General features: G+C 44.7%; 1 protein-coding gene across 1 annotated transcript in view; it reads left to right on the top strand.

Annotated features, from left to right (window-relative positions):
- Adamtsl3 (ADAMTS like 3) overlaps positions 1–17,520 on the top strand; it is a 224,751-nt gene extending 207,231 nt beyond the window's left edge. The window contains exons 24-30 of the mRNA XM_050154110.1: positions 624–806; positions 1,409–1,525; positions 5,854–6,037; positions 7,413–7,617; positions 9,284–9,381; positions 14,385–14,596; positions 15,094–17,520. Of these exons, the coding sequence (XP_050010067.1) occupies positions 624–806; positions 1,409–1,525; positions 5,854–6,037; positions 7,413–7,617; positions 9,284–9,381; positions 14,385–14,596; positions 15,094–15,200 (1,106 nt within the window). The 3' untranslated portion in view covers positions 15,201–17,520. The remainder of the gene's footprint in view (positions 1–623; positions 807–1,408; positions 1,526–5,853; positions 6,038–7,412; positions 7,618–9,283; positions 9,382–14,384; positions 14,597–15,093) is intronic.
- The last annotated feature ends 4,548 nt before the right edge of the window (positions 17,521–22,068 follow it).

The following is a 22,068-nucleotide window of genomic DNA, read 5'->3' as shown; positions in this document are numbered from 1 at the left end:
GAAAGAGCCACCAGGCTCTTGGGCCATGCCTGCTCCCTGCTACAAGGCACTTTGGGCGTGCCGTTATAATAGTGGTGAGATGATTTCTGCAGAAAGCCATTTCGTGTTCTCCCCCTTCAGAGCACTTTAGGAGAAGAGAGATCCCTCAAACCAGCTGCCTTGTTCAGTCCCAGGCACCATTGAGGCACCCTTCACTCTTAAGAATCAAGGGAAATTGCTCTGAGTTTCAGTAGCCCAGCAAAAATGCAAATATTTATCAAGATGTGGTTGAAACAATGTCTTCAGGTCTTCCGTCATCCTCTGTGCCATCGTCTCCTTTGCAAACCACTTCCCCACCGATTTGCCCAACTTAAAATCCCTTCCGTTCCCAGAGTGAGGCAATTTCACAGGCTCCTGTCCCGTAGCATCATACAAAAACTGACGAGGTGCCCCATGGACCAAAGCCTTTGCTGCCCCACGGTTTCTCATGCATATGCCATACAAACGCAACCATCCCTTTCCGATTAGCTATGCCTTCCCCAGCTCCTGACGTGTGCTCCAAACACTAAATGGTATTTGTCTCACCGTTCTGTGGCCCTGTTCCTAAAGGAGTTGCCTTTGTCATATTTGTTTTTGTTCCCAAGGTGTCCCTCAGCCTCATGTCACTTGGTTGAAGAGAGGAGGATCTCTGAGTGATAATGTTTCCTTGCTTTTCAATGGATCCCTGTTGTTGCAGAGTGTTTCCCTTGAGAACGAAGGAGCCTACCTTTGCACAGCCACCAATGCTCTTGGGAAAGCCGTGTCAACCTCTGTGCTCCACCTGCTGGGTGAGTGTCCTATTCTCGTTGTTCCTGGTGTGCCCTTCATATGTAAAACGCAGGGCCAAGACGTGTGGACATTGGAGTCAAAGTGTGAATGACACGGGTGTTTCACGGTTCTCACCCCTGCCACCACTGCCTACTTCTAACAAGTCCCTCCTAACACCCTGTCACACCAGTCCTCAGAAGGTGGTGACCGTGAAGCTGCTCTTCTTCTCAAGCAGCATGCCTTTTTCTGCCCACAATGAAAACTTTACATGTCCTGCTTCTATGACTGATTAACTCTCAACCCTGATCGTATGTGGGTGCTGGACTGAGGACTGTTTTAGTCAAGATGATTTCTGGTCCTATGAAATGTGCACATGCACACAAACACACACACACACACACAGGCACACTTGGACAGGCAGACTTGGACACACACCCATAAAGGCACACACGCATGCACACACACACACCCCTACTTCCAGACCTGTGTGAGCCAAAGCATCTAGGCACACGCAGCGTTCTGTTAGAAAAGGTTCTCTTCACAGCTGTCTTCAAGAACACTCAGCGGAATGGGAAGTTGATGGCTTTCGCTTGGTAATACATGTTACATGTTGTTTCCGCAGAACGAAGAGGACTGGGCAGTAAGACTGTATTTCCTAAGGCTCAGAAAAAGCGTGTTCTCCAAGCATCCAACGGCAGAGCAAACAGCGACAACTCAGCTGGAGAGCCCCTGCCTCAAGGTTTGGAAATTTGACTGTTTACAGGCTTTCCTTTCTGGGCCGTGTATTTTTTGCTGGGTGACTCTATGATTTTCTCTTTGCAGTCTGTTTCTGATCGTTTACTCAAGCTTTTTCCTTGCTCCTCAGCCTTTGGTAGTTCAATCTATTCCTTTCCCAGTGGAACAGGTTTTGCAGTGAGGCAGCTCACAGAGCTCATATCCTTAATACACGTCATTATTTGTGATGACGGCTATATTGATTTTCCAGCTTCCAAACTGTCATTGCCTGAATAAATACAAACAGAAGGAAGTTCCCCATGAGTGGTGGGATCCATTCTTTCATTTTCTAACTCACACACAAATTTCCCATACATCCCAACTTCTCATACACTGCTCCGTGATCCAAGGAACCTACAACCAGGTGTTCCAAGCTTGTAACCCACTTCAGAAGGCCAAAGGAAGTAAGGTAGAGGTAAGAAAATCAGAAAGGACAGTCAGGAAAACCGATGACGCTCTCAGCTCCTGGTTTCTCAAAAGTAGGTTATGATGACCCAAGGACAAACCAAAGCTACTGTCAAGCCACGTGTTTTGCTATGTGGACTAGTTGGAGCTATGATGTCCTTTGGGGATTTGAAATTTTGAGGGGTTCCTCGCGGCTGAACCACGTATCACATAGGACATAATCTTGTATATAGAAGATATAGTTTCTATGAGCCATACTTCCTGATATTCAAGAAAGAGGATAGGAGGGGTAAATGGTGTTAAGCTGTCCATCAACACTACACCATGTTACTAATAACATCACTACTTAAGACAGTCATTTAGATGTGATACTCTCATTATTACAGTCAACTATGTATTCATTTGGCATTCAGTGAGAAGTGCTGAGCACTTGTTTTTTCTAGGGCTGCTGCCCTACAGTCTTGGTCTTTGAAAAGTTTGCAGTCGAAGAGGGAGACACGCATGTGGACAATTCTTCTGGGGCAGTGTAGAGGATACCATGAGAAAAACATGGCCACAGCGCAAGGGCATTGCTGAAGAAGAGGCCCAGCTTCTTTCTGGAAGAGTCAACTAGGTTTTCATGTACGTCATGACGTGTGTTCTGGGAAGAGAAAGAAGGACCCTCTGATAAGAGAAACTAGAATGTGAGAAAACATTTAGATATTGCATGTGCCATGGGCAAAAAGACCGTAAGAACCCCTGCAGCAAATAAAACATCAGCTGTTCATGAAACCAATGCTACTGGAAGGCCAGGCCTTTGCTGTAGATGACACTTGGCTTATTGGGACTATCTATGACATTTTAGCACCTTGTACCCAGACTTGGACCTTCGCAGAAATGTATACAAATACTTAAATGTACCTGCTCCAAAGTGTGTCAGCCCTTCAGTGATAAATTAGGCTATTATTTTATAGAGAATTATTTGTTCATCATTGTTGCTTCAACTTATATATGGCATGCCCTGTCCTCACATTGAACAGGACAGCATGTATGACTTTGGCCTTCCGGTAGGAAAAATGAACAGGAAATAAGTAAACAAATATGTGTTTATTTTTCCATAGCTAAGCACTAAGGAGGAAATGATCAGATCGATAAGTTATGTAATGTTTGGTAGTGACTGCTTTGGGGAAGATGGTCAGGGCAAGCCTTCTGGGGAGGAGGTAGGTGAGCCTGGACCTAATAGAGGAGTGGAACCCTCTGTGCAGCAGGGTGAGAAAGCGGTATTCCCAGAGGAGGATTAATCAGCACGAACTACACATGGAAAGTAGTGTGGTGTGCTTAAGGAACAAAACGACCATGCGTGTACCGAGGGTACAGGAGGGGAAGGGAGTTGCTAAGAACCAACCACCCAGGCCTTCAAGGGTCAAGTTAAAATGTCAAGAGTTAGCAATGCATTTCATATGGGAGTGTCAGGCTGCGGTGTACTTTGCAAACATAACTGGAAAAACATTGACAGAGCCTAGTTCCTCATTCTAACAACCTCCCACCTGAGTGATTTCCGTCTGTCTTTAGCGGGACCTATTTCTGATGAAGAACGGCATGGAAAACATACAAAACTCCTTCAAGCTCACAGAGGCCACCACTCCCTTGCTACCAAACAGTACACAAAAGTCCTAACAGACTCTTCATTAAAAGCGACAATACAAGTGTGCTATGTGGCCCCGTTCCTGGGGAGATTCGAACAAATGTCTGTTCACCACAGATAGGGAACTGACAGAGACCAAAGTAAGGATAACAACGAAGTGGAGCTTGGTGAGCCAGAGTTAACTTACAGGAGTATGGGAGAGGCCTGCTGCAGGGATAGGAATGACTCAAATGGAGCCACAACACTGAAACCCGCCATCCCCCAATAGGGTGACTGCTTGTGACATCTGGGACCTGAAAGTTTACTGCGGGACTTTCACGCAGCCCAACACTCTGAGTATCTCTTCAGGCAGCCTGACTGATACGAGCCTCCTCAGCAGGCCTTACTGCTAATATAGACTTGGGGAAGGAGGAGTTCTGCGCATCTCATTGGTTTCAGTGCCTTAAGTCCCTTTAGAAGCTCCTGGCTCTCAGTGAGCCTTGGAGGAAATTGCTACACAAGGAGGCACTGGGAAAATGCAGATCAAAACCAGGCAATGCATGTCCATGCCTACTAGAATAGCTGAAAGCAAAACCACGAACTAAATTCCAGTCAGTGATCTTTCAACTAAAGCTTCCCTCTGATGGTGAGCTGAGACCACACTGGAAGACTGTTGGACACTTTGTAGTTACATATACACCCATCCTTGGTCCAGAAATTCTTCTCACTGGTATTCATCCAAACAGAGCGAAAACATGCTCACAAAAAAAGGTTTGAGAGCTGTCATGATAGCTGTTGACAGCAGACTATGGCATATTATTAGTTAGCAATAAAGGAAGATGCACTGTGGATACTCCCAACGACATGAGTGTATGCCCAAACACAGTATACTAAGCAAAGGAAGCTAAATACAGAAGCCCAGGAAGAAGCAAAGTCGTTATACTGATAGTTTTTTTTTAACGTGGTCACCTGAGAGGGGAAGGGGGCTGATTGGAAAATGGCACAATGAAAGCTTTAGGATGTTAAAAGACATTCTTTACCTGCTGTGGATCACAGAAGAAGAGTTTAGGCAATTGTGAAGCTCATAAAATTGAGATCTCAGCACTTTCTTTTACAGAAATTATACCTTCAATAAATGCCCAGTCGTTTTAAAGAAAGGCACATGCACCCTGCCTTGCACTGGTACCCAGAGTTAGGCACTGCGGGTTCCAGTCTCCCTGACACATAACAGGCGTTGGGCAACTTACTTAGCCTCTTTAAGTCTCTCCACCCCTGTAAATAAAAGTAAAGGTAGCAGCTTCATGACAGAACATGGAAGAGTCAATAAAAATTAATTGTTAGTGTCTAACCCACTACCTGCTCACCCTGGAGAGTCTCAGTACACAACCACATTGAAAAACAAACTGTTTTTAACTAAACTATGATCTGAAAGTACAGCTGAGGTGTGATTTATGGTTCTGCTCTGCAAAAGATGCCACGTGCAGTTTAAGGTGAAAACTCAAAACCTGGAATGGAAAAAGAGTAAGTTTGGAAGCCATTCCGTTCTGTGAGAGACCATGTGGACACAGCTGGTAGCGATCAGTTATTCACCATTCTCTGTGGCCGTCCACAAACCTGTCATCATCGCGTCCTACCTCATCGTCTACCGCATGTCAGCGGGGAAGCGTAACACAAAAGCTGTGCTTCCTGGGGGCGCTTGGCTTCTCCTCCTCTAAAGGAAACCCCATTCTTACCTTTCCAGTTGTCTCCAGAGCAAATCATTTATGCAGTTTTAGGGCTGATGTGATGTTTGGGTGAAGAATTCGTGGAAAAGTAAGGGTGGGGCTCAATGCATCTCACCTTACTGCTTAACCCCGGGTCCCTGGTCCTTCTGATAAATTATCTTCCATCTCCGCCCTATCCGCTTTTGGAAAATGGACGGCGTTAGGGCATCCCCTGCAGAGGCCTTCCTCCTTGTCCTCTTGGCTCTGCTCAGAGAATGCTGGGGAAGCACTGGCCGCCCGATGCCTTTCTCCTGGGTTTTTCTGGTAGACCTAGCTGGCTCTCTCCCAGGCTGAGCTCCAAGGGAGCCCATGCTGGCTGCCATTACCAGTCAGCAGGTACAGTAGAAACTTAAGAGAAAATAAGCCTCCCCTGTGCAATGGCCTTTTCTGTGTGGGCTGCCTAAAATACAGGGAGGTAGCTAATCCCAGAATGTTTCATGGTGTTCTTTTGACCTGTTGCCTCCAGCGCATCATCCTTTCTTATTTGGGATTGTTGGTGACATTTCATTTCCTTTTCTGCAGAGCCTTTTTGGGAACCTGGTAACTGGACGAATTGTTCTGCCACCTGTGGCCCCTTGGGGGTCCGCCTTCAGAGGCCACGGTGTGTGATGACCAGTGGGCAGGAAGCGAGTGAAGCCCTCTGTGGGGCTCACAGGAAGCCGCTGACTGGGTTTCAGTCCTGTAACACCCGGGATTGCCCGGCAAGGTATGTATGTTTAGTCACTGTCTTACCAGTTCACTAGATTTTACTGGTTTTGAAAGACACAGTAGGGGCTAGAGAGACAGCTCAGTGGTTAAAAACACAGGCTGTTCTTCCAGAGGACCCAGGTTCGAGTTCCAGAATCCCCATGGCAGCTCACAGCCATCTGTAAGTCCGGTTCCAAGGAAACTGACACCCTCCTCTGGCCTCTGCAAGCACCAAGCACACCCATGGTGAACTGGCATACATGTAGATACAACACCCATACACATAAAATAATATAAAAAGTTATTTTTTAAAAGGCACGGTAATTTGTATTGGCTAATAGCTCAGTAGCTATACTCAGAGAAAGGGTTAATGTGAAATAAATGACTAAATGTCACATAGCCTATCAGAGATTTGATCCAGTGACACAAAAGTAAATAATAAAAAACAACTAACAAACCAAGAGGGGTTTTTGTATTTTTGAGTTCAGATCTGTGAGGCAGGAATGATTTTTCAGCCCTAATTTTCTGATTAAAAGATGGCTAGTCAGGGCTAGAGAGAGGGCTCAGTAGTTAAGAGGCTTGTTGCTCTTGCAGAGAACCTCAGTGCCCAACAGCCTCAGTGTCCATGGGCTCACAACTGCCTGGAACTCCAGTTCCAGGAGGTCCAATGCCCTCATCTGCACCCATAGCATACACACACATACACACACACACACGCACGCACACACACATGCAAATGCACAAGCACACACATACGTGTGTGCATGAACTCACACATGCACGCACACATGTAAACCCATGAACACAGACATAGTCATACAGGCACACACATACACACTACTAAAAATGATAGAGTGTTTTAAAGAGGAGACCCCTACTGGTGCACAGCTCCATTTCCTATAGAAATGTCCGCACCGCAGGCTGTTGCCCGTGCCTCAGAAGTCTGTGAGAAGCAGAGTCGCTGTGTCAAACACAACAGCTCCTTTGAGGCACGTCTTCGGAAGGACTGTCAATGTTGCAGACATTCTACCAGTCATGTCTTTTAGTAACTGCTGTCATTCCTAAATGGAATATATCATACTAAGGGTCACCCTGGCGAAAGTGTAAATCTCACGCTGCGAAGCCACAGGGAAGTGTGGGCACTGACAGTTGGCGCGCAGTGGCAATTCTCTATTAAACCTTGTAGGGGGCACACTCATCACTACATTGGTTCCCTCCACCTAGGGACACTGCTGTTCCCTGAGGGGAGGGGAGGAGGAAGACTAGAAGTCACCTACGCTGCAGCCTTGTCCAGGAGAGGCATGTAACTCCCCAGACCCCACCATAGTGTTAAGATCAACAAATGAGCCTTCAAGTGACAACCCTTTCTAAGGCCCTATAGCTTTTGTTCCTAGGTGGTTTACGAGTGTGTGGTCCGAGTGTTCTGTGTCTTGCGGCGAAGGATTTCACAGTCGGCAAGTGACGTGCACCCAGACAAAAGCCAATGGGACTGTACAGGCAGTGTCCCCAAGGGCGTGTGCTCCCAAAGAGAGGCCTCTGGGGAGAAAATCGTGTACGCTCCGTCCGTGCACTCGACAGGCCATCGACCCGGGAAACCAGGTAACCTTAGGTGGTGGCAGTGTTATCTGTAATCACCTCTTTGTTACTCATGAACTTTAAAATTGTTTGAGAACATCTAACTTGAATTTCAAGCCACAGTGTACCACTGGGGCAGGAATCAACATGAAATCCGGAGTCTGAGTACTGCACAGAACCAGATCAATTGATCCACCGGTGACTTAAAGTTCAAGGGCAGCTTTGAAGAAACTAAACAGCATAAAACCACAAAAGGTTTTTTGAAGGCTTCTCCCTGACTCCACCTTCCTTCTCCCAGAATTCAGTTTAGTTTTTCCCCCCCTACCTAAGTTCTGCCCTATCAACAGACCAAGGCATTTTCTTTATTAACAATGGTATTCACAGCATACAGAGGGGAATTCCACATCAAGAACTAAAGCATTTGAATCTTGGTCAGATTGACAAAACCATCCATTGAAGAGAGGAATATTATTCTGTGATGCTTAGTCTCAGTTGCCAACATGCTGGGCTTAAAAAAGCCCCCCCCCCGGTAGTTGGGGGTATATCAGTGATAAAGTTTCCAGAGATTAATCAGAGGGGTGAGGCTTCTCCTGAATGTGTGCAGCTTCCTCCTATGGGCTGGGAAAAGCCAGCTTAGATCAGGCATCCTCCCTGATTCCTGATCCTCTGAGAGCTGACCCCATTCCTGCTGCCACTGCTGCTTGCTCGTGACACCTGCCATCCCTAGCCAGAAGGACCGCATCCCCTGTACCATGAGGCAAAATAATTATTTCCGCCCTTGGGTTGTATCCTGTCAGCAGCTGATCTGGGGATCACCACAGGAAACAACACCCTTTTAACAAATGCTTCAGAGCAACTGTGCAGCCACAGAAAAGCATGAAGTCATGCTCCCTGCTTACAGGAAGTACAGACACCGTGAAATCCATCAAAGACTCTTAGGAGCCAACCCTGTAAAATGTTTAGAAGAAAAAAGAAGGCATCATTCTTTACACTGTAGGAAATGGCATTTTACATAGAACACCAAATAAATAAATGAAACAAAATGAATACCTTGAATAATATCAAAGTTGTTGATAATTTTATGGCAGGTGAATTAAAGCCCAATAAAGTATTGCTATAACATAACAAGAGTGTATGAGAGATATTGGCTAAGTAAAGTAAGAAAAATAAAATCAAAGGGTACACTTAGAGTATATACTAAAGAATTCTGACCTGACCAGAGAGCTCATTCTAACAGTAATAAAAATATAACAGACTTTTCCATGCACAATATGATTATGAGGAAAATGTAATGGGTGTCACAGATGTTCACAATTCAAGGGCTACAAATCAAGCTTGAGTTGTTTCTCCTGCGGCTACACTTGCATTAGCATAGGTACCTCCATCTTTGCTCAGAGCGAATAAAAAGCAAAACACATGTGCACAAAAACCCCAAAACAAATCAAACATGGGCTTCACTATTTGTTTTAAATATAGCTGTTTCCGTACTTAAACGTAATCAAGGCAGAGTTTATCCCATCCTTCGCCCTTCATCCCAAGGTGGTCTGGGTTTCAGGGATAAAGGGTGGGAGGAGGGTAGGTCTGTCTGCAGCGCTGTCGTCGGACCCCTTCTAACTTCAGTCTAGATCTCAGTACCTACGGTGCCTGACCTGCAGGGTGTGTGAAACACTGCACTGTGCTTCTGTTCTAGTGTCCCGGACGCTGCATGGGCCACACCATGAGGATGCAGCAACACCACACACCCTGCGCCCACAATGGCTCCAGCTCCAACTGTGAGGACAGAAGGAGGTACTGACCCCAGCCTAGTGCGGCATGCACCTTCCCTCGCGCCTCCAGGGACCAGCACTGCCTGCTGTGGGATTATTCCTACTTTCTGCCACTTCTCATAATTGAAAATTCATATTCAATTATGATTTATCCAATATCATCCTTGATGGTATACATTATACTGATATGGCCAATAAGCTCTACTCACAATGACAGCAATTTGGATGTTGAATAACAAGAGAAACTCTAAAGGGAAAATGTGGCACCTCAAATAGATTTATATAAACACATACACATATATGTATATATGTGCATCGTGCATGTATATATGTGTATATATACACTTATATACATATATGTGCTACCTATATGACTTATGTGCCATGTATGTTTTGTATATGATTTGGCATGTATGTGTGTGTATATATATAATGTGGCGTATATACATGTGTTATGTATGTATGTATGTCTGCTCAAGCCTAATATTTCACTTGAGTTTACAGTTTACATTTTCCCATTTTTCAATGAATGATTTATTCCTATTTAGAAGCTGTGCTGATTTGGATATTAGTATAAATATTTAGCAGAGACTAAAAATAACCTTTTTAGTTTTTAAGGGGCTGTTTGCTTTTCTCTTGCACGAAAGTCCGCGTGGACAGGTGGTAGAGTAGAACTTGACTCACGAGAGCACCTGGAGGGCCAGACTCCATCTGCTGATTCTCCTACCCTAGAAGACAAACTCCCAGCAATTAGCAAGCATGAGGGAATCTGCAAGTTATACAACCACAGGGGATTTTTTATTCCATTGTTTTTTCGTTGTGTGACCTTGGGCTAGCTACCTGTCTACGTCTGCCAAACAGAATGCCGTCATGCGTGTGATCCTGAAGTTAAGCTGTTCCCAATGTGAGCATAGGATCAGCACCTAAGCAGTCCTGGTCATAGCGGACACTCCATATCTAATTCTTTCTTACTGCTCCACATCCTGAGCCCTGCTGAAGGAAGTGGAATGGCCTTGACTATTGGCTTGGCTACTCTTGTGAGCCTGCAGTCTGGTTTGGCAGCGTTGAGTCAGCAGTATTTCCTATTCCCACAAGGTGCTTTCAAGCCAGAATCATTCTCCTCGAATGGAAAATGTTTGCAGCAGCTGCCCCCATTCTCAGCAGACAACTCAGTTTCCTACTTTCCTGAGAAGATAGAGACCACACACAGATGTGCCCCATCCCAGATGTTTCCCTCTGCAGTCGTAAAGACATGTTTACAACACAAAAGCACATATGGAGGGAGCCTTTTATTTTAACATACTATACATATTTTTCTGAAACTTGGTTTTATATTTAAGAATATATTATAAACATGCTCTATCTCAGCACACATTGGCTTTATGTAAGTATGGTATTTAATATTCCATTATGTCCATGATGGTATATTGTTTCAGTCTGTGCTCTTGCAAACAGACGCTGCAATAAACATCTCAGAATATGTGTGTCTGTATGCTCAGTTGCATTTTGATGGCATAGATATTTAGAAATCAAAGTGAATTCATAAGTATACTTCCAAATTACTATCAAAATATCTAAACAATATGAGTTATCTGCATTTTTATTAACATTAGATAAGTTTTTAACATTTTAATTTTTAAGTAAATATGGTTGGGTTCTTTCCTGTAACCCTTTATATGCATTTTTGATTCCTTGTGCCCTTTTTCTTGAATTCACCTTCGTGTGTGTGTGTGTGTGTGTGTGTGTTGTTTTCTCCACCATCACCCTTGACCAAAGCATCATCATCTCTTACCTGGTCCAGCCTCACAGCCATCCTGTTGGTCTTCCTTTCTCCATCCTTCTTTGTTCCAGGACAGTCTCCAGTCCCAATGCAAACCTAGTCAGCTACTACTTGACGTGCTCCTAGGGCAAAGGCTAATCAAAGTGTTTAATGTGGGGCTACACTCTCAACTCTACTTCCACCTTCTTCACTGAATTCTCCTCTCTCTCGATTATATTTATACACTCCTCCTCCTTCTCTTTCTTTCATATAGATGATATAGTAAAATCATATATATATATATATATGTCTGTCTATCTATCTATCTATCTATCTATCTATCTATCTATCTATCTTGGATTGACTTTACAGATTCAGTCAAAAGCAGCAAAAACAAGAGGCGGAAAAGGGGGCATGAAATGAACTATCAGGTGGCTCTAAATCTAGTCAAATAGGATCTTACACAAGGGATATGGAAGTGAAACGAAAGAGTAGAACTGATTAGAACAGTAAAGGAAAATATCCCAGAGCAGTTCTTATGTGACGGTGTCAAACGCCTTCCATTTGCTTTGTGTGGCTTTGCTTGGTTAGACTGGCTAGCCTGTGCCATAGCCTGGTCTTCTTCAGGGCTCTTACTTTCCCTCATGTGTATAGTAGTTTATGGATAGGGGACGAAGTTGATTAGAGAGAGCTGCCGAGAAGGGTTTCTCTGAAGTTTTAGAACCTTGTTTTCCCCGCAGATACCTTCTGGGTTGGTGTGCTTGCACGCTGTGGGTTTCAGGAAGGTGTGTATTAGAAGGTTCAGAAGGTGGCCCTAGATATTCCTTCAGAGTGTTTAGAGAGGAGCATCAGGCTGGAGCAGAGATACCCCAAGAGGTCATAGCAGGGGCTCAGTAGATGTGAGATGGTGTTTTACAGGCTATACCATTGGGGGACAGGATAGAGAGTTAGTGGTGGATGAGCTGTCTTCGGGTGCCTTCTGTAACCACAGGAAGACCAGGGTGTGTGGGCTCTGTTGAGTGGCATTGTAGAAGGCCTGGGGACCGTAGGAGTAGAAGAAGCCCAGGCTTGACTAGAAGAAATACGAGGACCTGTGGGTTCCTGAGGAAATGCTGAGGACGTAGGTACGTTCTCAAAGTGATGATTTCCAACTTTGCCCGGGAGTCATGATATCCTGGGCAGTCTTTTTCAGGAGATTTACTGGCAGTTCATGTTGTTTTAAAGACATCCACTTCTGTCTGTTTCCAGCTAGCCTGGCTTGGAGCCCACGGACAGCCCTTGGAATGCATAGTCTCATCTGGCTGCTGTTGCAGGGATTATTTGAAGCAGGAGCAGAGTGAGAATTGAGGCAAGCTAGTAGGACAGTCACTTCCTGGTTCCTACTGCCATCATACACCCGTAAACACGTGAGGCCACACTGGGTCTATTTTGTCGGCATCTACACAACCTCCATCTGGCTTGGGTGTCCCCATCCCTAGACATTCTGTCCCTGCTCTGAAGATAGATGCCCTCAGCTAAACCAACTTTTCAGCCTCCAAGAGGTCCTGGGCTTTGGCTTCTATGTTGGTTAACAGTTCTCCGGCCTCTCATCCTTTGTCTGTAGGAAGGGTTTGTCTTTAAGGTGAGTTACTTAAGACTTCTCAGGCCAAAAACAAAAGCCAACTTGGAAGTCTCTGCAAAGAGAGCAAAGCCTTACTCTGAAGACGGGATCACCAACAATTGTGAACATCCATTTACTAACCTCTCAAATCTATTCTTTAAGGATTTGTAGGAAGCTGACCTCTGCAGTGGGAGACAGCCAGGGAGTGTGCAGTCTGCCCTGTTGGTCAAAGTGACTCAACTTTGGGGCGTTAAGATTTATATCATCTGGAGAAAACAAAAGAAATTTACAGGACAATCCTCTCTGGCCCCTCTTATAACCAATGAAGTGGAATGTAGTGGTTCCCAGTTAAACCCTTTGATGGTGTCTCCGCCTACTGGTGAATCCAAGCATTGCATCCCTCTTTGTATAACACTCCCCTTCACAAGTCAAGTTTCCACAAATGTCTCCTCCATTTTGTTGTACATCCTGGGATATTGCAACATTCCTTAGAAGAGATGCTGTATAAACTGTAATCTAGTCACAGGAATGACCGGAGAGTCCAGTGGGGATGCTGGCAGATCAGGGGGGACTGGACCTGGAGAGTGGAAAGTCGGCAGCTTTGGTTTTCTTCTCTCATCTGTGCAGCTTTTGGTGTTTGCTTTATTATTGATGTTTTCTAAACAGCCTTCGACCTCTCTATCAAACAGTCTCTACGGGGAAGACACTGTTACCCCAAGCTCTGCTTCTTGTTCCACTTGTGATCTACCACTACATATATGTGTGTGTGTGTATATACTATACCTATCTATATGTACTATATATCCTACCTATATCATATATATGTATATATACCCATTATATATATATACACACATACCCAACTTTTTTAAAATTTTGGACCTTCTGTAGCAGAGTCAAAACTTGGCCCTTGAGTCCTCTGACTTCAGACTCCCGAGTAGCTGGAATTACGGACCTGTGTTTCCAGGCCCACCTGAGGTCTTGGTTTTTAGCTAGAACACTCCCAGGATGCAGAGCCCTAGTGCTCGCCATCAGTGGCGCATCCACCCTTTTCTGGTGGTGAGGATCCCTTCGCAGTGACGTCACAGCCTGTTGCTTTTCCTTGCTTACACCTGCGTGTGAGCACTCCCCACTGGCTTCCCACACAGCAGCGCTCTCTCCTGTGGCATCACAGCCACTTGCTGGCTCTCTCCAAACCTCTTCAACCCCATTTTGGTACTGAGGGTACTTTTCACCTACTTCTAACTTCATTTCCATGTCTTAATACATTGTCTTAAATGCTATGGCCCCTTTTCTAAAGGAAGTCTTCCTCGCTTTCTTTTATCAAACATCTTAGCCAGTCTCCAGAGCCTTCCTAGCATATCCAGCGATAATGTGGGTGGACGGCAGGGTGGTTCCCGACATCTGGTCAGAATTCTCCGGTATCTACCCCTCTTTACCACGGTCACATTGTCCTGCTGCTCTGCTTACGCTGCCATGGACACCGCAGATCAGTTTTCCAAGGAAGCCCTGGGCGTGTGGAATTCATAGGCGGAGAAAAGGCTTGACTGATGGCAGCAAAAAGTGACACCTTCTCTCATTTTATATTCTTTCTTTCTATCTATCTATCTATCTATCTATCTATCTATCTATCTATCTATCTATCTCATTCTCTCTCTCATTTCAGACCAGCCTTTCGGAGGAACTGCACCTCGGGGTCCTGTGAGGCATGCTGGCGTGTGGGGCCCTGGAAGCCCTGTACAGCAGTCTGCGGCAGGGGCTTCCAGTCTCGCAAAGTCGACTGCATCCACGTGGGGAGCTGCAAACCCGTGGCTGACAGACATTGTGTGCGGATGAAACCAGCGCCCTGGAGGCACTGTCTGGGGCCTTCCTGTGACAGTACGTACCCCTCCCAGGTATCGCCAGCTCCCCAGAAGCCTTGTCAAAACCCAGACACTGATATGCCTACCTCCCCCCACGTCACATAGGAGGAATGGGGGCACAGGCAGCAGCACTGATTCTCAGGACAGCCCCTCCACACACATTTTCCTTAGCGGTCTCCTCGAAAACTGAGCCCGTGGGCTTGTATAGGTGAGCAAATGCTATAAAATTCCTTGTAACTTTTCTAGGGGGCAAGTATGAGGCTTTCTTAAGTTTTCCAAGTGGCCCATGGCCCTACAGAAAGTAAGCCCTACCCTCAGCGCTGAAAGAAGTGGGTCTGGGTCAGAGGACCCGTGGGGATCTCAGAGTGCCACGGGAAGCCGGTTGAGCAAGTGGAGAAGTGAGCCCACTGTGTTTCTGATAAATAATGCCAAGCAGTTGCCCCAGGCATACCTAGCTTCCTGCTCATTCCCTAGGGAACGGCATGCTATGGATGCTTTTCTCTTTTTTTGCAGGAAACTGCACCGACACCACTCACTACTGCATGTTCGTAAAGCACCTTAACTTGTGTTCTCTGGCTCTCTACAAACAAAGGTGCTGCCAGTCATGCCGAGAAGGATAAAGTTGGCAAGGTTGGCATGCTGATGTGTTGAGAAAGGAAAACTATAGAGGCTCTTTCCCCCTTGTCTCTGGTTCAAACCCTTCTTCAAGTTTCTAGAGTCTGTGGTCAAGCAGAGGTGGATTCAGAGACGGAATCCGCTACAGTTTTGTAAAGTTAGCGTTTCCAGTGGTTGTTTTTAATTCCGGTTCATACAAACAATGTATTCTAGGATTAGCAAAAATGCATCCGCAGCCATGTCCTTGCTTGTGGGAGCACGTCATCCCCTGTTGTGATTTGAAGACCGGACGAAAGTGGTCCACACGGAAGACTCTGCAGCTGCGTGTTTCTCTCCAGTTGCAGAGTGTCAGCACGCGTGGGTGACATTTACGATTTAAGGGCTCTGGCCAGTAGCTGTTCAGATGTTGGCACTAGTGGCATTTTTCTAGCTCCCTATGTTTATTACGTGAAGAAGAGGCACTCTCCCTTAACAGCTAATGACACCAGCCGAGCCAAGGATTCACCGCAGATGGCATCTCGTCCTCGCTCTTGGAGCATCCGTGGGGGAGAACACGGCGGACATGGCTGCCATTCTTCTAACTACAGAGATCTATCTGTGACCAAATGAGGCATCGAGATCAAAGGAGAGGAAAGGCTCAGCTTTTCTACTGATTTTGAAGTGTAGTCAAAGCTTTCTTTTCGGAGCTGTGAATGAAGCTTTGTCTGAGCACTATTTTCTTGCACATAGAGATCAGAGCCTGATCAGATGTAATTTATGCATACAGTGATATTCCTGATGATTTTTATTTTGCAAAGATTATAAGAAAGTAATCTAAATTAGAAACATGATAGTTGAAGGGATTGTTTATAGTAAATAATTGTTTAATTGGAGGTGACTTTGTAGGTAAATCTGACTCCATTAGGATTGGGCTTGAAACAACAATTTGGGGTTTGGGACCTGGAGTTGAAATTTGGGTTGTGCTTGGAAAGAATTCATCTTGGACCAGCACTCGGATTCAGAGAAAGGAAGTCACATTAGGGCTAAGACCAGAACTGATTTTAAGGTTTGGGCTAGTTTAGGACAGGGTTGGGTCTCTCGGGCCAATGTTGGTGTTCGTGACATTGAAATTGATTTTGCTGCTAAAGAAGGCTCGGCATTCATATTAAGTCCCAGCGCTGATTCAGCCAGGGGGACCTTTCCATAATATCTTACCAGTTACGGCTTTAGATGCTACAAACCCCAAACCAGTGGTCCTGCTTCTTTACTCAGTGTCCCCGACGACTCGTACACGTACTGCCCACAGCCTCCTGGCACGCAGCGCAACCTTTCCTGAGGCAGATTGTGTTTGGACCTACCTCCTGACCAACATGTGAACAGCGCACTGTGCCTTTGGGTCTACCTGTAGAGAGGCTCGCTGGACCTCTCCGCCATCCTCTGAGCACAGGCCTCTTCCGTTCCAGCTTCAGCCTCACTGACACTGGGATGGACGCTGCCGTAGGTGGAGGGTTTGGCTGTCTGGAACGGACAGGGCAAAGGAAAGCGTACCCCCCAGTCTGAGCTGTTAGTCACCAATCACATTTGATTGCTGAGCTTATTAAATTAAAAGAAAGATAGTTTGTAAAATACTCTGTATATATTTATTATATGACTCAAAGGTGCAATATTTTATTTTGTACAATATGTAATAAAGACATGGGACATATATTTTTCATATCTACAAAATTTCTTATTAAACTGCTTCACCTTTGTATTTAAGGTTAAAGTGAACCAACTTTCGGTTGTTATTGTACTTTCCTCTTGTTAACATCAAACGGCATTCCTGTGTACTGTATTTTACTACTGTTTTTATAACATGAGAGGTAATGTTTCCCTTTGGTGATCCTTAATTTAGAAATAAATTCACTTTGAGTATCCAGTGGCATCCTCAGGTGACTTCTCTGTGTTGTGCTTTTGCTAGACTTTGGAACTGTCTCCCTGCCTGTCCCCTTACAGGACAGTAGCTCCCTTAGCGAGTTTGACATCCTCGATTGCCCTTTGTATGCTACAAGATTGGGAGGTCATAGAAATTCACCCCGATTCCACAGCCAAGTCCTTCATGTCTTCTGAATCCTACTTTTAAAAATGGCGATAGTGAAGGTAGTGGAATCCCGGGATGGAGAGTGGGCAGGTACAGAGGTAGTGCTACATCCATAGACAGCGGGCACACTAACGCTCCTTTATTTATGTATTTGAAAGGCGTGTAGGCTCACAGCAAATTTGAGAAAGTACTGATTTCCAACACACGCCTTGTCTCAAAACACGAGTAAACCCGCTTCACTAGCAGTGTCCACTCTGCACCTCGGCATTTGCTGTAACTCCTGAATCTACACGGACACATCCTAACTGAAAGTCTGTCGTTATTTATAGTGTTTAATTATTTAATAAATTGTTAGATTCAATTTTCTAATATTTTGCTGAGGATTTTTGTGTTTGTTCTTATGAGAAATCCTGATGTGTGATTTTCTTATAATGTTTGTCTGGTTTGGGTGTTACGGTGACACTATAGCTTCTTAGAATGAGCTGAGGCATGTTGCCAAAAGTGTTTAAAGGTGTTCCAACCTTTGAAAAAGAGTATATATAATTGGAATAATTTCCTTCTTCAGTTTTTAGAAGATTTGACTGGTGAACAAATCTGTGTCTACTAGTGTCTGCTTTTGAAGATGTTTGGGTTTGTTTTTTCCAACTTCTAGATTGGCTTATTCAGATTGTCCATTTCTTCTGACATGAATGTTTGCTTCTTGTCTGCAAGAGTTCTGAAGAAAAGTTCAGTGTAACTCTCATCTGTATTCCTCTGTAGGGAAGGTGGGCTTTTTCTTTCAGTATTTTTATCCTTAGGTTTTTTTTTTCAAAACTTGAAGATTATACAGGTAAGTCTGTTTGGATTTATTTGGTTTGTTTTTTCAAGATTTACTTTTTGTGTGTGAACGTTTGCCTGCATGTGTGTCTTTGTACCACACGTGTATCTGATGCCTGTGGAGGCCAGCAGAGGGCACTGTTCCCGGGAACTGGAATTAAAGGTAGTTACGACCAACCGACCAGCCGTGTATGTGCTGGGAACCAAGCTGAATCCTTATGCCAGAGCAAGAAGTGCTCTTAACCACCAAGCCGTCTCTACAGCACCAAGGTGAAGTTCAAGCTGGCCTTGGTGTGTGGCCCTCCTGTCTCTGGCTCTTCAGCATATCCCTCCAGCCTGCCCTACCACACCCGGCTATCACTTTTCGCCTGTCTTATCCTTGGTGTTGTCTGGGGATCTCCTGAGACTGTGGTACGGTACAGTACTTCATATTCATTTGGAGACATTCTCAACCATTACTGTTCTAGGTCGTTCTTCACCTCTTTTGCCTCCTCTGCAGTTAAGTCACTGCTCTTGGGAATTCACTTCTAAAGGATTTTTCTTTGTTCTCAGTTCCTTGGCTTTGAGAAGAGGTTGTCAAGCTGAGAGAGTCCTCAGCTGAATCCACTTATCCACTTTCCTAATGAGCCCACCAAGGGCTTTCTTCATTTTTGTTAGTGCTTCTGTTTTGTTGTTTTGGTTTTTAAAAAAAATTCCTAGTGTTTCTGTCAGGTCCACAGGACACTTCATCTTCTCCTGCCCCTTCACCTCACAAAGGGCAAGCCCACTGACTTGGTCCAAAATTGCATCTAGGCCCAGCTCAACCTGGACTATAGGGAGATTTCTGATGCTTAAAAAAAGGCAGAATTCCTCAGGAACTTGTGAACCAGTTCACATCTGCCAAAGTGAGCCATTTTCCTTTACCTCTGACAGGGGTACACATTGACATTGACATATACTTGTGCCTACATATCAAAGACCACCCTGGCCTCCAATCTCCCCCAGTCCCTATTTACAAGTACTTGACATACATTTCAAAGCCCTTACCCTAACTAACATCCTAGACTTTCTCACCTAAGATCCCTGCTCTCTTTATATCTCCTGCCTAGCCCTATTCCTGATATTCTCATTATTCTCTCTCTCTCTCTCTCTCTCTCTCTCTCTCTCTCTCTCTCTCTCTCTCTCTCTCTCTCTCTCTCATCCTGTTCTCCCCCCCTATTCTCCTCTCTCTTGCAGAAAGCCCTGTCCCTGTCCAGTCTGTCAGCCATGCTCAGCCTATTTATTTCTCTCTTTGCTCTGGACATTTTTTTTTTCCTCTTTTGGCTACAATAAAAACCTGTCGTCTAACCATACAATGGAGCGTTCATGTCAGGAGTTCCTTCACTGTGCCCCTCATGTAAAGATCCTTTGTGGTTCTTTCTTAGAACGCTAATCTCTCTGCTTCCTTGTCTACCTGTTCTTGCTTGATACTGCTGACATCATTATAGGCACAGATTTTTTATTAAAAAATTTAATATTTCTGTCATGTCTTACATGTCTAATTCTTGCTCTGATTTTTCAAATGGTGGGTTTCAAAAATCATTTAGTGTGACCTTCCAGATAAAAAGGACCTGCTACCTTCAGTCATCACTAACATAATTCAGTAGCAGCCCGGTGGTGACTTTGTGCTGCTCAACTGTATACCTCGTGTGTTTCTGAAATTGTTGGGTTGTTTTGTTCGTTTGCTTTTGTTGTTGTTTCTCTCATCAGAATGGGTCTGGACAGCTAATGTGAGGGAGACCTCAGATTTCCCTGTAGGCAAGCCTTTGAGACATTTTCTTACTGGTTCATGTGTCGTGTGAGGGCCCAGCTCACTGCTGGGGATGCCACTCTTGGGAAGGTGGCCCTGGATGGTTTAGGAAAGCAGGCTGAATCAAGCCAGTAAAACAGCACTCCTTCACGGCCTCTGCTTCAGTTCCTTCCTCCAGGTTCCTGCAATGTGTTCCTTCTGTGACGTACAGCCATCAAATGAGACCTGAGAGTTACAAGGCATTTTTGCTTCTTTTTTTCTTAAGATTTTTTTTTTTTGTCCTTTGTCTGCATGTATGGCTACAGGCAAGACATTCTACAGGCAAGGCATTCTAATTGTGATCTGCCACGTGATTGCTTGGAATTGAACTCAGGACCTCTGGAAGAGCAGCAGCCAGTGCTCTTAATCGCTGAGCCGTTGCTCCAACCTGACATTTTTGCTTTATCATGATTTATTTCATGTGAATGTGGCTTTGCCTGTGTGTATAGATGTGGACCATATACATGCCTAAAAAAGGCCAGAAGAGGTTGTTGTATCTCCTGGAAACGCGATTAGATTGGCTATAAACCACCAGGTGGGAATTAGATCCTCTGGGAGAACAAGTGCTCTTAACCACTGAGCAATGTCTCCAGTCCCTGTGTCATTTTCTTGATTTTATTGATTGCTATGGGAGGTTCCTTCCCATTGTAGGACCCCTGGGTAAGTAGTTCTAGGCTTTATAAGAATGTAGATTAAGAAAACCATAAAGAGCAAGCCAGTAGACAGTAATCCTCCACGATCTCTGCTTCTCTTCATACTTCTAGGTCCCTAAGTCAGCAAACATCCCTTTGGGGTGGACTATAAGACATAACGTGAAATAAACCCCTTTCTCCTCCATTTTCTGTTGGTCATGGCGTTTATCACAGCAACAAAAAGCAAATTAGAACAGAAACTGTTACTCAAAACACATGGTATTGATGCAACAGAACTGGCCATGACTTTGGAACGCTGGGCTGGAAAAGCCACTGAGTGTTCAAAGTTTAATGGACTGTTCTGGAGGATCTTGGAAGATAAGAGTGTTAAGTCGGATGATGGAGTCCTGGTTTGTGAAGTTGCAGAGGGAAGTAAAGACTGTCAGGACTATTTGTCTAATGTATTTTGATTAAAAATCTCTAGCTTCTGGGTCAGGTGGGATGAAGAATTAGCTTTGGTTAATAAGAGAGATTAGCATCACTGAGGTGAAGTCTTCAAAGTCTTCTCTTAGCGTCAGCACAAGAAGTCCACAGAAGTCCAAGGCGGCCTCTCAAGTTGGCTGCTGAACTTGGTATTGTGTAATAGTGCTTGCACATGGTGCTGGTTTGGGCACACAGAAGCTGCAAAGCTAAAGCGGTCATGGAGAACAGTTGGGCTTGGCCTTGTGCGAGCCCACGCGAGACCATTGGCCAAGATGAAGCCTCTGGAGCAGTGGAAGCTCCAGAATCAAAGGAATCCTGGAGAAAGGCTGAGCTTCAGCATCATGTGGCAGGTTTGGAGTCCTAGTATAGAGGCCAGGAGGCCACTGATGAAAGTGAAACAGCACAAGAAACCCCAGTATATTGGAGATGTAGGAACACACAGGTGTGACCAAGGATAGCAGCAGGTAAGGAGTGGAGCTGGCCTGATCCAACGAGACCAGCAGGGTATGGTGCAGATGATAAACAGAGAGGTGGAGTTGCCCATGCCCTTTGGAGCCCAGAAAATCAGGAGTGAGTTCATGACATTGAGTACCAAGCTACTTATACTGATGGGTGTTGGTTTTGCTTTGATTTCATTGTAACTGTGTCTTGGGTCTTCCCTTTTGGAATAAAAAAAAAATATTTAACAGGAGACAATAGTTGAGAGACTTTGAATTTTTAAAGAGATGACTATTTTAAAGACACCATTTGAATTTTTTAAAAAAGATAGTGTCACTTTTGAAGCTGTTCTAAGTTTTATATTGTGATAGTAACATGAGATCTTGGGAATGAACAAGAAATGACTGGTTATAGTTTAATAGTTTGCTAGTGATGTAGTTATGTGACATATTGACAAGGGTTCAGCTTTGCCGATTAGTTTATTTTTTTCATATGGTGTGTTTTAGTCATATTATTTCCCTGTCCTAACTCCTCCCAGATCCTCCCCATCCAACTTCATGTTCATGTTTGCCCATTCTCCCTTCTCTCTCTCAAACAAAGGAGGAAAGAGAACAAAAAACAGAGAAAGAAAGAAGCAA

The sequence above is a fragment of the Alexandromys fortis genome, unplaced genomic scaffold (genome assembly GCF_014885135.2).
Source record: "Alexandromys fortis isolate MF-2015 unplaced genomic scaffold, M_Fortis_MF-2015_v1.1 scaffold_86, whole genome shotgun sequence".
Lineage (NCBI taxonomy): Eukaryota > Metazoa > Chordata > Mammalia > Rodentia > Cricetidae > Alexandromys > Alexandromys fortis.
The sequence above is the reverse complement of the archived record's forward strand: the minus strand, read 5'-3'. Positions and strand labels throughout refer to the sequence as shown.